Below are 13208 nucleotides of genomic sequence, written 5' to 3'. Positions count from 1 at the left end.
ATCATCTTCCTAATACTTATTTTCTATCTTATTGATTCTTGTTGTATTCTTAATCTTGTTGTGTGCTTGTTCTATCTTTTCCTGCTGTAACTCAGAAATGTCCCCTTGGGGATTAATAAAGTACCTATCTACCTACCTAACATGTCATTATGGCTTTTTATACTGTAAATTAAAAAAGAATAATGAAAAATACATAATAACTGAACCACTGAACTATAGTTAGCTGCAGCCCTGTAGGTGTTTATATGTGCATCATAATGTGTGCAGCAGCAGCAGAGCAGCAGCAGCAGCAGCATGTAGTGTGTTATCTCATTCAATCAGGACAGCTGCTTAAGGAGGCATCCTGCAGGCCTAAACTAATGGAGATGTGGCCTTTAAGAAACCAGCACTAAAACACATGGATTAAAGAGCCGGGTCACACTGTGGTTGTGGCTGCCTCTGCATGCTGCACATAGCTGAAGGCAGGTAATCCGTCAGTCAGTCAGTCTCTTCATCATCCGGCTGCTCACCTGTATGTTGACGATGCCTCGCTAAGACCCGCTGCATCGGTTCACCTCGCTCTCCCATGTCCTCCCGCCTCAGCCTCGCTCTCCCACCGTTAGAACACTGGGATGGATGAATTCACACAAATGTCTCACCGATAATATTATAATAACCGTGCGGACGTCATTACGACGGGGGGATGAAAGGGGTACATCAAAGAGCCGGCGGAGCTTTCCTCGGTTATGAGCCACCGGAGCTGGTACATGTCATCAAAGAAGAGCGGCTATTAACCGTTTTCTAACCGCTGGAGACTAACGGCTTCTGGACGGTTGGTTTTCTAACCGTTGGAGACTGGTGCTCTTGACTGCAACACGTCGTCGGCTGTGTCAGTGAAGTCGTTTTCACGTCCCTCCGTCGGAGCTCGGCATGATGGTTTTTCTATCCAACAGAAGGTAAGAGTGCCTCGGGTGTTTGGCGTTGGAAGAAGAAGACGGAGCCCTCCTCAGTAGCTTGTGTGGTGTGCCATCAGCCGGACTGCCCAGCTACTACCCGGGTAACGGCTGAAAACGGGAGGCAGCGTTTCCACAGCAGCAGCTGGCCCATCCCCTCCTATCGCCTCGGATTGTTCTCCCCGTACGAATAGGTTATTCCCCTCCTTCCGTGTTTTGGCTGCGCAAATCCCGTACAACGCTATGTTGTTACGCACACCTGACTCTCGGGTTTTTGTGTAAATGGCAGCAGACCGCAGACACTTCGGTAGATCCTGCGGAGAGAGAAAGAGAGAAAGAGCGCCACCGGTGGTTCCTGAATATCAAAGAGTCAACTGCATCTGAATCAAAGAGGGCAGTGTTGTCCAAGAGAGAGGATGCCGCTCCCTCTTTAGTGAAGTCACACAGGAAGACCCCGGGGATCTGACACTCCAGTTTGGTCCAGTTAGTTGTTAGTGTGAGGGAACTATCTTGTTTTGTTGAACAAATAGCACTAGTTTACCTTAAAGGTCCCATATGGTGCTCATTTTCAGGTTCATACTTGTATTTTGTGTTTCTACTAGAACATGTTTACATGCTGTAATGTTCAAAAAAACAACTTTATTTTCCTCATACTGTCAGCCTGAATATGCCTGTATTTACCCTCTGTCTGAAACGCTCCGTTTTAGCGCATTTCGACGGAATTGCGACGAAATTGCAACAGAATCGCGTTGCTAGGCAACAGCTTGGGTCCCTGTGTACTTCCTGTCAGTTGATGACATTCACATATACACTGCAACCACGAAATAAACTGGGACATATTTAGAATGTTTACGTTTAAAATCTGTGTAAAGGGTCTATTTGTGACATCACGAATGGGCAGAAATCCTGACAGCTTGTTTCAAATGCTCAGTTCCTGAATACGGGCTTTGTGTATTTCTCTGTGGATTGAGCGTTTTGATACTTTCACAGTATTTATATAGGACTTAAGCCTGCTTTATAATAAAAAACATGAAAATCTCACTTTTTTATAATATGGGACCTTTAAAGGCAAACATGTTGAATAGCGTAATTGATAAGGCCTGGGTTGCGTAAAAAAAAAAAAATTACTGCTCAGTACGTCCGAAAAGATACATACTACTGTTTATTCACACAAAAGTGTGTTGAACGGTAGTACACATATTGAGTATGTAGTGCATAGTATGCGATTTCGGACAAAGCCCCCATGGCCGGTACAACGCATGAGCAGTTTAGAATTTACCCAAATTACTGTTCTTTATGTTTACCACGTGGTTACCATGGTTACCACAAGGACAGCAACGCAGGCAAAGCTTGACTTGTGTGGCAAATAAACATTGGTCTAAAACGTACGATGGAGTATTAGGGCCACATAGAGGAAAAATAACTAAATCTGAGATTTCGAGAATAAAGTCATAATATTACGAAGATAAAGTCACAGGTTTACGAGCCACGGGCCACATAGAGGAAAAATAACTAAATCATACATTTATGAGAAAAAAGTCATAATATTATGTGAATATAGTCATAATATTATAAAGTAGTAATTTTACGTGTTATTTAAGAGGGGAAATAGAGCAGCGTGCCGCCTGTGTGAAAATGCGGAACGTGGAGCATCTTGTGAAGTTATACTTTAGTACAGGTTTCACAAATAACGAAATACTTAATTTGTTTAACTCTGTCGTAAAAACGTATACAAAACCTACATTTTAAACTATCGAAAAAGTTATGTTGTTCACTGGTTATGTAGCCTAAGACCTTTACATTGCCATTCTGTTGCTAAGGCAACAGCTTTGATCCAAGTGTACTTCCTGTCAGCTACTGCATTAAAAACATTGCAACAGGAAATACAAAGGGACCCATTTAGAATGTTTATGTTGTCAAGTTTGAAAAGGTTTGTATTATTACCAAAATGTATTAAGTGAACGTGTCCTCCCACAATTTTACGTTTTCTAGTTCTTGCCTATTTACAGTTCATTTATGTTGTGCAACATCGCCCAACTGAAAACACCAAGGGATATTTTTCATTTCAAAATTTATTTTGAACATGTAGAATACAAAAAAAATACATATAAAAATAAAGAAAAAGAATTATCATACCAACAAGTGGACAGCCAGAAACAGGTAGTATTTACATACAATGAAAAGCATAAGAAAAATAAATTGTCAACACTTGATTCCTTGATTTACATATTCGAAAAGGAGTGAGAAGTATAAACTTATTTAATCCCACCCCTTCTCCATAAGTCAATTATTAATTATTAACCAGCTTCCTTATTGAGCCATACATATACTCTAATTAAATCTTCCTAAATTTGTCTAACTATAATTATTATTTATAATTATTCTAACTATAATTATTACCTTTAATCTGTGTCATACAGAAATATATATTAATTACTGATATAATTACCCTTATCAAAATATAACTTGTTAATAAATAATAAATAATAATAAATAAAATAATAATAAAATAAAATAATACATTATTTCAAATACATATTTGGTGAGAAGACACTAATGGAAATAAAAAAGGGAGGCAGACTTGTATGTTTAATTTTGGAGTTCGATTTGTTTTTGGGTTAATATCTGCCTCTCTTTGGCAGTGTGTCTTTTGTGTAAACCACATCTCACCGACAACTCCGTGCTTTACCGATTACTATCTTGACATACTGCAACCTTCTTCGGATCATCGACGTACACTGGGCGTGGACCAGCGTCACTTCATAAAATCTACACATGCAAGTAGGTGTGCTGTCATCTGTCAAAAATTAAGGCGTGCACGTGAAAGCTATGCCAACAATCTATTAAAATAAAGCTCAAATGAATGTGAAAAATCCTCATCACGACTCTTCCTCGTCCAGTCACAGAGACTTCTCACTTTCACACACAGACTCTCTGACCTCAGGGCGGGCTCCAGGTTACATATCCTCTCTGAAAATAGATTCAAAGCTGTGTGTCAATTGCAACAGAATTCACTCTGCATATTTGTCGCATTCATCACATTACATAACACACATGTGTATAAACAGGGCCAAATGTGATGCAGGGTGACTCCCTTTCATAGAAGAAGAAGACATGACTCATAAAATGATCTTATGGGAGCTGACAGGAGATGATGCTGAGTGGTGTCACTGGGGCATGATGCTGAGTGGTGTCACTGGGGTATATGTGATGTGAAAAAGGGAACCAGTTTAATTCTGCCCCGATTTCATAACATGGATCTGTCCTTGTAGGCTTACTGTATTTGTGACCTCTTTAGTCTGTTTGAGCGCCCTCAGATGTGTTGTTGTCAATCAGTGGTAATGCCCCTCTGATATGGGACATGTCTTTCTCAGTTAGGACAAAGAGAGCTCTCACTCAAAGCATGCTGGGTAATGTCGAGCCTTCACAACTCTGCACAGGACCGGCAGATATAGTAAATGAATGGACAGAGGGAGAGAGTAACCAATGTGGTTACCAGCAGCATATGAACATTAAAGATGTTGTTACTATTATAGCTCTAAAAAATAAATAAACTCAATGAATTAATTAATTAGTAATTACTCGAATTATCCTCCGTACTTTACACTTACTTTACAATATTCATTCTATATACCACTTTATAGACTGCAAATATGTACATATTACATTTATTTATTGTACATACTACATGTATTTATTGACGGAGTGTACACACGTTCACCCATTCACTCTGTATTTTTTATATTTCTATTTATTGTTTTTATAATTTTTGTATACCTGTCCCTCTCCTGCGTTTCACTGTTTGCGGATGTTGCTGCTTTGACACCCGGATTTCCCTCTAGGTATTAATAAAAGTTCATTTTATCTTATCTTATCTTATCTTATCTTAAAGCTCTGATTTTCAGCTTTAATAATACACCCACTAGCAGGTTTTATAATCTATTCACATGGTTGATTACCGAAAGAAGGTTTAAAAGAACACAACAGCGACCTCTAGTGACCGTAGTAATTATGACAGGAGCAGAGGCAGAAGTCAGGCACTATAGTATTGACCGTAGACACAAAACACAGGGTTTTCACCCAGGAGATTGGAGTTTGCATCCTGTTTGAAACCAAGAATATGTAGTTGTTTTTGTGTTCATAGTTATTTAAACCCTTATATTTTTCCCTAAACTTAACTAAGTGGGGGTTTTTTTGCCTTAAGTTGTAGTTTTGTTGACTAAACCTAAAGATGTTGTAGTTGTGTTGCCTAAACTTAAAGAAGTTGTAGTTTTATTACCTAAACCTAACTGTTTTTTTTTGCCTGAACCTTAAGAAGTTGTAGTTTTGTTGCCTAAACCAAGAAGCCTTTTTGTTTGTGTTTGAAACGTGACGTTTCATTCAGTTTTACAACATGTTAGAACATGTTGCTTTTAAGTTTCACTCTCACTTTTATAAGGTAGTAGGCAAAGTAGGCCCCTAATGACCCATATCTATGGTGCTTATAGCGACTGATAACGCCTATTTAATGGCCTTGATAACAGTCGAATCGGGTGCCCTACAAGGAATTTGTTTCGGAATTTTGGTGCATAACAGCCACAGTAAACATTAAAAGAGAAAAGAAAAAAAACACGTAGCCTACTGCAAGTTAACAATCATAAATATAAAAAAGAAAAATGAGATAAAACCATGTAAATATCAGTTTTTTTAATGAAGTGAGCTGTACAGTGTTTAAAAGGAAGAGGATGCAATGTGCAAAACACAAACAACATGGACATAAACACCCTCAAAAGGTGAAAGTCAGCACTTTAACCTCAGTAATTGTTTAATCTGAAATCAAATTTGCTTGAGTGCAACGCATTATATCTCATAATTGTAGAGATAACACTAAGCTTTTCCATATTGAAGTAATACTTTTTGTAGCCATAAAAATTCCCTGCATTAAGAATATTCTTTATTAAAAAGGCTCCCAGGATATAATCACAGAATAGACCCCCCCTGTTTTTGAGGACTAGATGGTACATCCCAGTCTCTCCTCCTCTCCCTCTCTCTTTCTCCTCCCTCCTGCTTTCAGTGTCCTCCATCTCTCCGCTTCCTCTCATTTTCTTATATTAAAGGACATTTTCACTTCCAGAGACTGCTGCAGTTCCTCCTCCATCTGTTGTTCTTGTAATCTCTAAAGAGCTGTTGGAGAGGTATGTAACATCCATATTTCCTCTCATTACATCACTGCAGGATTTAATAGGAAGCATTTTTGGTAAAGATGTGTCCAGCCTGCAAGTGCGAGCAGCTATGATGCATTCATCCAATGTGAGCAGTGTTTATTCCTCTTCATTTGTTTTCCCTCATTTGCATTTTATTGTTTTCCTCGCAGTCATGGTGGTCCTTATTTTCTTTCCTCCATCTTGTCCTCCATTTATAGCACACATGACTCATGCAGTTTTATATGGAGAACAGAGAGCAAGACAGGGAGAAGAGATTAAATCTACACGGTATTGCATCTGGATAATGCTGTTGTTGGGGTTCAAAGAAAAAGAGATTCAGTCCATGCCTCTGGATTAGCTCTGCAGCTGCAGTTCCCTCTTCCTCCATTACAAAACTGATTTTCCCATCAAAAAGCTTCACACAGGAAGCTGCCGTAACATTATTTTTTCAGTGGAAGCTTATGTCACAGCTGCTGTAACCAAAATAAACTATTCCCTGTCCTCTGAGCATCAGCATGTTCCCATCAATGTCATCTCTTTCCAAGGTCACATTTAAGGCCCCAACACCACCACCACATGACTGCTTCACCGCTGTACAGTGATTCTCTCGTATGTCTTTACACTCAGCAGAGCAGGTAACATGATGTCTGAGCCTAATTTAGAGGGATAATCTGAGCTGTGTGTGTTTGTTGTGTTTCCTCAGTGAAGCAGCACAGAGCTGACCTTATAAAGACTCTTCCTGACCAGACCACACCTCTGTCCCCGAGTCCATGGAAGCCAAGGCCAAGTCCGGGGCTCCAGCACCCAAGGCGGCAACTAAAGCGGAGAAGAAGGAGCCGGCGGCCCCACGCAAGGCTGACCCTGCCCCTGTAGCCCCTGAGCCCGAGCAACCTCCTCCCCAGGATGGGGCAGCAGAAGGTGAAGCAGCAGCAGGTGACGAGGCTGCGGCCTCCGGCACAGACTCACTGGAGCACCTGAAACCCTTCTTCATCGGTGGTGCCGTCATTGCTGCAGGAGCCATCTTGCTGGGAGTGTTGCTACTGGCGAGGAGAAATTAAAAACCAAATCATTCTCTCAGATTGGTTGATGAGTTAGAGCGTTGTTGCTGAGCGGTTCACAGACTATTATGGTATGATGTGGGATGGGGCACGGGGAGCCACTGTGCATCTTATGGTTTGTTTTGTTTTTTTTGGCCTGCTTTCACTTGTAGTGAATCAAACCATTCAAGTTTTGATAAAGGCTGTATATGGAGCATAATTACACATAATATATGCATGAAGTTGCTTCAATACTAGATCTGAACTGTAATTCTTTACACTGTAGTACTGGGCTTAAACGCCTAAACTCTGTAAAGGTAGCTTATTCAACTGCTTTATCTTGTTTAATCCCATTTGCACAAATATTAACATAAGCTTGCAACATTTGTACATTCTTGCTCCGGAAATCAGCTTGGTTCACTTTGCAAAAAAGATTCCTAGTGTTGAAACTTATAGATATTAATACTGGCTATCAGAGTTGTTCTAGGTTTCATTTTACTTTTAAATAAGACAATTGAAAGAGTATAGGCCTGAAAGCAGATGGAAATATGCATTGTGATGTATTGCACATATTTTGGCGAAAATCAAGTGAAGGGATTCAGTTCAGAGAGAAGGAATCTCTGCATATCCAAACAAAAAAAAAAAATGCCAAAGAGAACTTCAGAGTGGAATTTAAAAAAAGTAGACTTTCTGAGAGATATGAAATATAAGCGTGCAGTGGTTTAGAAATGTAGGGGGTTGTAGGAGATAGAACATGTACAGTATGTGTCAGAGAATAGTAGTGGAGTTACCTCTTGCTGTAGAATAAGAAAGAGTTTTACTTTACTGTCAAATGATGTCACAAATCAATAACATTTCATGAGTCACACAACATCCACAGTCGTTCTGGTTCAATCTATTTATGTCTTACAATAGATACTTAGGTATAGCAGGCTGAACAGCCATTAGTGTTGCATTATCAGGTTTATAGCCAAAACATAGGCGTTGTTTATGTCTTCACTGTGCTCCCCTTATGTGGCTTTAGGAAAAATCTCATTCATAACTATGTACAACTTTAATGTAATGAGAGCAGCCTAGGTTGCTAATATGAAAGTGGGGTGTAGATGAACTACTGTTGTATAGTTTATTCAAAAGCATTCACATTCATTTGTTGCAGCAAACACTCACCTGTACAGCTATATATGTAAAGCTCATGGGGACGTCCCTGTTGCATAAGTAGATAGCAGAAAGACAGTTCTGATACACACCATTATTTGATTTCAGTTGTGAATTTTACAACACATTAATGGCCAAAAAAATTGTAAGAACATACCTCATTTACCACAGTCAACACCCAAAAACACATCCAAAATACGGTATGCCAACACCAAAACAAACTTCACCTAACATTGTACAATACAGTGTACCAAAAAAAAAAAGAGAAATCCTATTTTCATAATTTCAACAGCGTATAAATGCAATAATTCAGATAGGACTCCTCATTTAGCACATGTGCTGTAGCAAGTTAAATTAAATAAACGATGATGTAATGATATTGTTGGTGATGATGATGTTAGTGATGGCAAAGACGGTGATGTTACAGATGATGATGATGGTAATGATGATATTTTTCATGGCGGCTGTAATGATGGTTATGATATATTTTTGATATATTTCTAACATATTTTCCTTATGCACACTCCCCTCTGCCCCCAAACTCCTAAATGTAAAAAAGAAAGAGGTCGTAATCCAACCTTTATTAAAGACAGTGAACCAGCCCAAGTGAGTATTTCTTCTTTTGCAATTATTCACTATTTATGTCATGTTATGTTGTGGTTATTATTACTCTCAATTATCAATCTCTAGACCGGCTTACAAAAGCCATTATCAGTCAGCTCTACCTACACACCCATAAAGATGTTTCTTTATTCTGGCTGATTAGACCTCTACTCAGGTATAGAGGCTTTCATTAAAATCCATCGCAAACTTTTGGAGTAATCCTCCAAACAGACAAACCAACAAACCAACGCCGGTGAAAACATAACCTCCTTCCTAGGCCTTCGGCCTTGGCGGAGGTAATTATTCGAGATCAATGCCTAACCTTAACTGTTCAAGATCAAGTCCTAACCTTAATTATTCAAGATCAATGCCTAGCCCTAATTTTTCGAGATCAATGCCTAACCTTTACTATTCAAGATCAATGCCTAACTTTAACAATCTCGCAAGAGTTTCCCCAGTTTGCTGGTTTCTGTTTAGCCACGATCCTGAGACTTGCCTAACGGGTGCAACAAAACAAACAAGAGTCACGGAGGTGTCAATAAAGCATGCACAGTCTGCACTGTACACACTCACAGTTTGGATGTCTGCTCAGCCAAAATGAGTGAAAACACTACAGCACAGGATGGGAGAATGGTTTGTTTTGGGGCATCTGCAGTTTGTCTTTCAACACATTTACAGTGTGGCAGCTTTCAGCAAATAACTTGAGTGTTTGTGCCAAATTTACAGAGTTGCTATTTTATTATGTATAGGTACCCCTAGTTAAAAAATAATGCAGTCTAATAAAACAACCTTGCAACAGAATCCTACCTTCATGGAGGTTATAATGTTTGTTAATGTAATCAGTTTTTGACCAAACTGTTTTAGAGAGGTGTTGAATCCACTTTATGGTCATTTTGGAGGCTCTAGTTTGTGGTGCTGTTTGAGAGGTATTTCAAACATTTTGGCCGTCCTTTTTATGTCAATGATGGTGTATCTAATAAACTGTTCATATGTATTATCAGTAAGCCTTTGAGTAAGTCACCTGAACAATAAACTGGACTGGACTGATAACTCAACTGCACTCTACAGGAAAGGCCAGAGCAGACTCTACCTGCTCAGGACACTGAGGTCTTTTAGAGTGCAGGGGGCTCTCCTGAAGACCTTTTATGACACAGTGGTGGCATCAGCCATTTTTTATGGAGTGGTCTGCTGGGGCAGCTCTGTCCTGGGATGCCCCCTCGACCCAGAGAGAGGATGATGGCTAAGCTGTCATCCATAATGGAGAATGACTCCCACCCCATGCAGGACACCATCTCAGCACTGGAGAGCTCCTTCAGCGACAGGCTGCTCCACCCAAAGTGTGTGAAGGAGCTATCGCAGGTCCTTCCTTCCTGCAGCTGTCAGACTCCACAACCAGTACTGCTCCCAGTAGACCACAATAACACTGATATTTTCAGTTGGAATTTCATTCATTCTCACTGTGCAATATCATTTTCCACTTGTGCAATTTTGTTAATAGTCTGTTTATTGCCAATACTGTATATACTGCTCCTATTTTTATACTTCCTTCTATTTAAATGGTTCATATTTTGTTACACTTTGTTTAGCTCTTTTTTTTACTATGTTAGCTGATGCATCTTGTTTTTTGCACTATCCCCTTTGCTGCTGTACACTGCAAACTTCCCCACTGCAGGACTAATAAAAGAATATCTCATCTTATCTTAAGTCATGCTTTTATTTTGAAGGATCCAGAGCGGAAGTGTCACTGCGGCTGTGGAGAAGAAGAAGAAGGAGCTAACGTTAGCATCACTCTCTCTCAGCTAGTTTCTCTCAGAGTAACAACATTTAAGCTCTAGGTAAACTAGAGAAGTAAACGGTGAGTAAATATAACTTGACTCTTTTAAAGACTTTGTTATTTGACTGCTAAATAACCAATATTAATGAACTGGTGGCAACGTGTTATTGGCGGCTAACAGTTAACTAGCTCGTGTTGTGCTAATCTCGTGGCTAGTCTGCTGTAGCTGGTTTAAACCATGTGGATTTAGCTCCCTGACTCTGGCAAAAACAACATTAAGATTAACATTTCTAGGTACAGTAACTGCTCTAGCTTAAGACTTATTCTGCGTTAATCTTTTCAAAGAATCCACGTTAATTAAAGCTAAGCTATGTAGCAAAACATTGACATTAGCTATCAGATATAGCCAACACCTGGGTTACAGCGCGACTTCCCAGGTGGATAAACTGCGTTAATCTTAATACATTTACTATTCACAGACAGTCTAACAAATGCATATGTTAACCAAAACACCTCTTGTGAAAATGAATGTAGTTATTTTGCCGCATTACTCCCTGTATGAATGCTAACAGGGTGATCTGCCTCTCTGTCCCTCAGGTGTCTGACAATGATCATCCCTGTCAGGTGCTTCACGTGTGGGAAGATCGTGGGTAACAAGTGGGAGGCATACCTCGGCCTACTACAAGCAGAGTACACTGAGGGGTGAGATACATAACTTACCTGCTGGTTTCTGTCATTGCACAACACCTCCAGATGTAGTTAGTAGTAAATAGTGATTCGTGGCAATGTATTACTTAAATGTACAGACTGAGTGGACACAGCCTGGCCATAGAAACAGGCCGTCACAGGCAGAACAGACTATCCAGGGTGGCCAGGCTGTGTTCACATTGTTATACAAGAGAGGTGGAGACAGAATCTCACTTCTTACTGTGCTGTGAAAAATGTAAGGATGTGAGAGATGTTTTCTTTGAAAAAATAAATAACATATATCCTGAGTTCATCCATCCTCCCCGATCCTCAGAAAATACCTGAAGTGAAAAATAGATTTCTGTACTCATTGATGGTTTTCATTAAGAATGTCATAACAACAAAGACTCCCTTTTATTTAGTTTTTACAAAAAACTATCCTTTAGTACGGATACACACAATTATTCCACAAGGCATGCTGCTGCAGGTTGTTTTACTTTACCAAGATCCAAAACCAAATCAGGTCAAAGTGAAGCAATATACAGAGCAATGCAAGACTGGAATTCACATTGCACAACAAAATACTATATATGGTTTTAAAAAAAACATTAAAAGAGCATTACTTAAGAAGAAGCTTTAGTAATTAATAAGTATTCTTTGGTGTGTGTAAGGGTATTATGGGCATCCATGTTAAATGATATTTATCTGTTAGATCATGATAGATTCAGTCGGAGCCTTTCTATTTTCTTTGTGTTTTTGTCATTTAAACTGTCAGCTGTTATTGTTTTATTTACAGTAGACGTGCATTACGATGTGTTATGTTAGTGTATGATGAGTAGTGTGAATGTGTATTTTTGTATTGTCACCATGTAAACTAAACCCAGGAAGAATAGCTGCTGCTATGCAAAAGCTAATAGGGATCTCCAAACCTGCTGGTTTCTGTCATTGCACAACACCTCCAGATGTTGTTAGGAGTAAATAGTGGTTGGTGGCAATATATTACTTAAATGGTGAATAAGATAAAGTAAAGACAATTCAAGAAGCAGCGAATTAGAAACGCAAACCATCAAAACCTTTCAGTCTATTCATCTGTCACACGGTATGTTAATTTCCTCCAAGGTTTCGGGTTATGATGTAATGACTCATAGCAATTACCTGAGGCCATTTACGCTGCTATCCTGACTATTGTCTGCATACCTTACTTGTTCATCCAGTGATCTGTATGCCATGCATTAGGACTAACATTACCTCCTCTCTCCCTCTTAAGTGATGCCCTTGATGCCCTGGGCCTGAAGAGATACTGCTGTCGGCGGATGCTCCTTTCTCATGTGGATCTTATTGAGAAATTGTTGAATTATGCTCCACTGGAGAAGTGATTGTGACCGGCATGGACTTTGTGGACATTCAATCTGTCCATGCCACAGCCCTGTTATTATATTGATGTGACAACAAATGGCAACTAGAGTGGATACGTTTGGAACATTAATTTGTGCACCTATTTGATAATGCCTTTTTTCTAAATAAAGCTGTAAAATGACAGTTACCAGTATTACTGTTTTATCCTGTTACCACAACCTTTCTACCAGAACTATAAGGGGAAAATTAGTTCTCACACTCGTGCTGTGTCAGTGCGCAAAGCAATGCCTCAGAGAAAATTACTGCCAATTATTTTACCTAATGTCTTTACTTATTTCTACATACCCAAAACAGACCTTCGGAAAATTGGGTTAACCAAAAACGTTTTCAGTCCATGTGAATCACTGTCTCAGATTCGGTCGTAGAGACGTCAGAATGATCAATTAAGTATTCAGTCACTGAAACACTTTTGACGGCTTCA

The 13208-nt window shown here is 39.4% G+C and overlaps 2 protein-coding genes and 1 long non-coding RNA gene across 5 annotated transcripts in view; 2 read left to right on the top strand and 1 right to left on the bottom strand.

The window, feature by feature from the left end:
• The window catches only part of dagla (diacylglycerol lipase, alpha), a 49215-nt gene extending 47655 nt beyond the window's left edge, over positions 1-1560 (bottom strand). The window contains exon 1 of one of the 2 annotated variants that reach the window (XM_037795751.1): positions 510-1560. The gene's annotated coding sequence lies outside the window, so the exon portion shown is untranslated. The remainder of the gene's footprint in view (positions 1-509) is intronic. The other variant, XM_037795768.1, reaches the window with a different exon arrangement.
• Positions 1561-5938: 4378 nt separating this feature from the next.
• On the top strand, positions 5939-8909 carry LOC119503784. The gene is made up of 2 exons (XR_005210383.1): positions 5939-6106; positions 6819-8909. It is a non-coding gene; the product is annotated as an uncharacterized LOC119503784 (long non-coding RNA).
• A 1714-nt stretch (positions 8910-10623) lies between these two features.
• On the top strand, positions 10624-12914 carry polr2l (RNA polymerase II, I and III subunit L). Of its 2 annotated transcripts, none has more exons than XM_037748779.1 (3): positions 10624-10765; positions 11282-11386; positions 12639-12914. In XM_037748779.1, the coding sequence occupies exons 2-3, from the start codon at positions 11292-11294 to the stop codon at positions 12745-12747; spliced, it is 204 nt and encodes a 67-aa protein (XP_037604707.1). In that variant the 5' UTR covers positions 10624-10765; positions 11282-11291; the 3' UTR covers positions 12748-12914. The 2 variants fall into 2 exon arrangements, with proteins under 2 accessions (XP_037604707.1, XP_037604714.1); XM_037748786.1 differs by lacking the exon at positions 10624-10765 and adding an exon at positions 10864-10978.
• Positions 12915-13208: the final 294 nt, after the last annotated feature.

Source organism: Sebastes umbrosus, chromosome 2 (assembly GCF_015220745.1).
Source record: "Sebastes umbrosus isolate fSebUmb1 chromosome 2, fSebUmb1.pri, whole genome shotgun sequence".
In the NCBI taxonomy this organism is placed as follows: Eukaryota; Metazoa; Chordata; class Actinopteri; order Perciformes; family Sebastidae; genus Sebastes; species Sebastes umbrosus.
The sequence above is the reverse complement of the archived record's forward strand: the minus strand, read 5'-3'. Positions and strand labels throughout refer to the sequence as shown.

What these genes read in the sequence shown, in the direction of transcription:
- polr2l (XM_037748779.1), top strand. Translation starts at nt 11,292, where the DNA reads ATGATCATCCCTGTCAGGTGCTTCACGTGTGGGAAGATCGTGGGTAAC. An exon ending in CAAGCAGAGTACACTGAGGG is followed by an intron (nt 11,387 to 12,638) that starts GTGAGATACATA and finishes CTCCCTCTTAAG; the next exon opens with TGATGCCCTTGATGCCCTGG.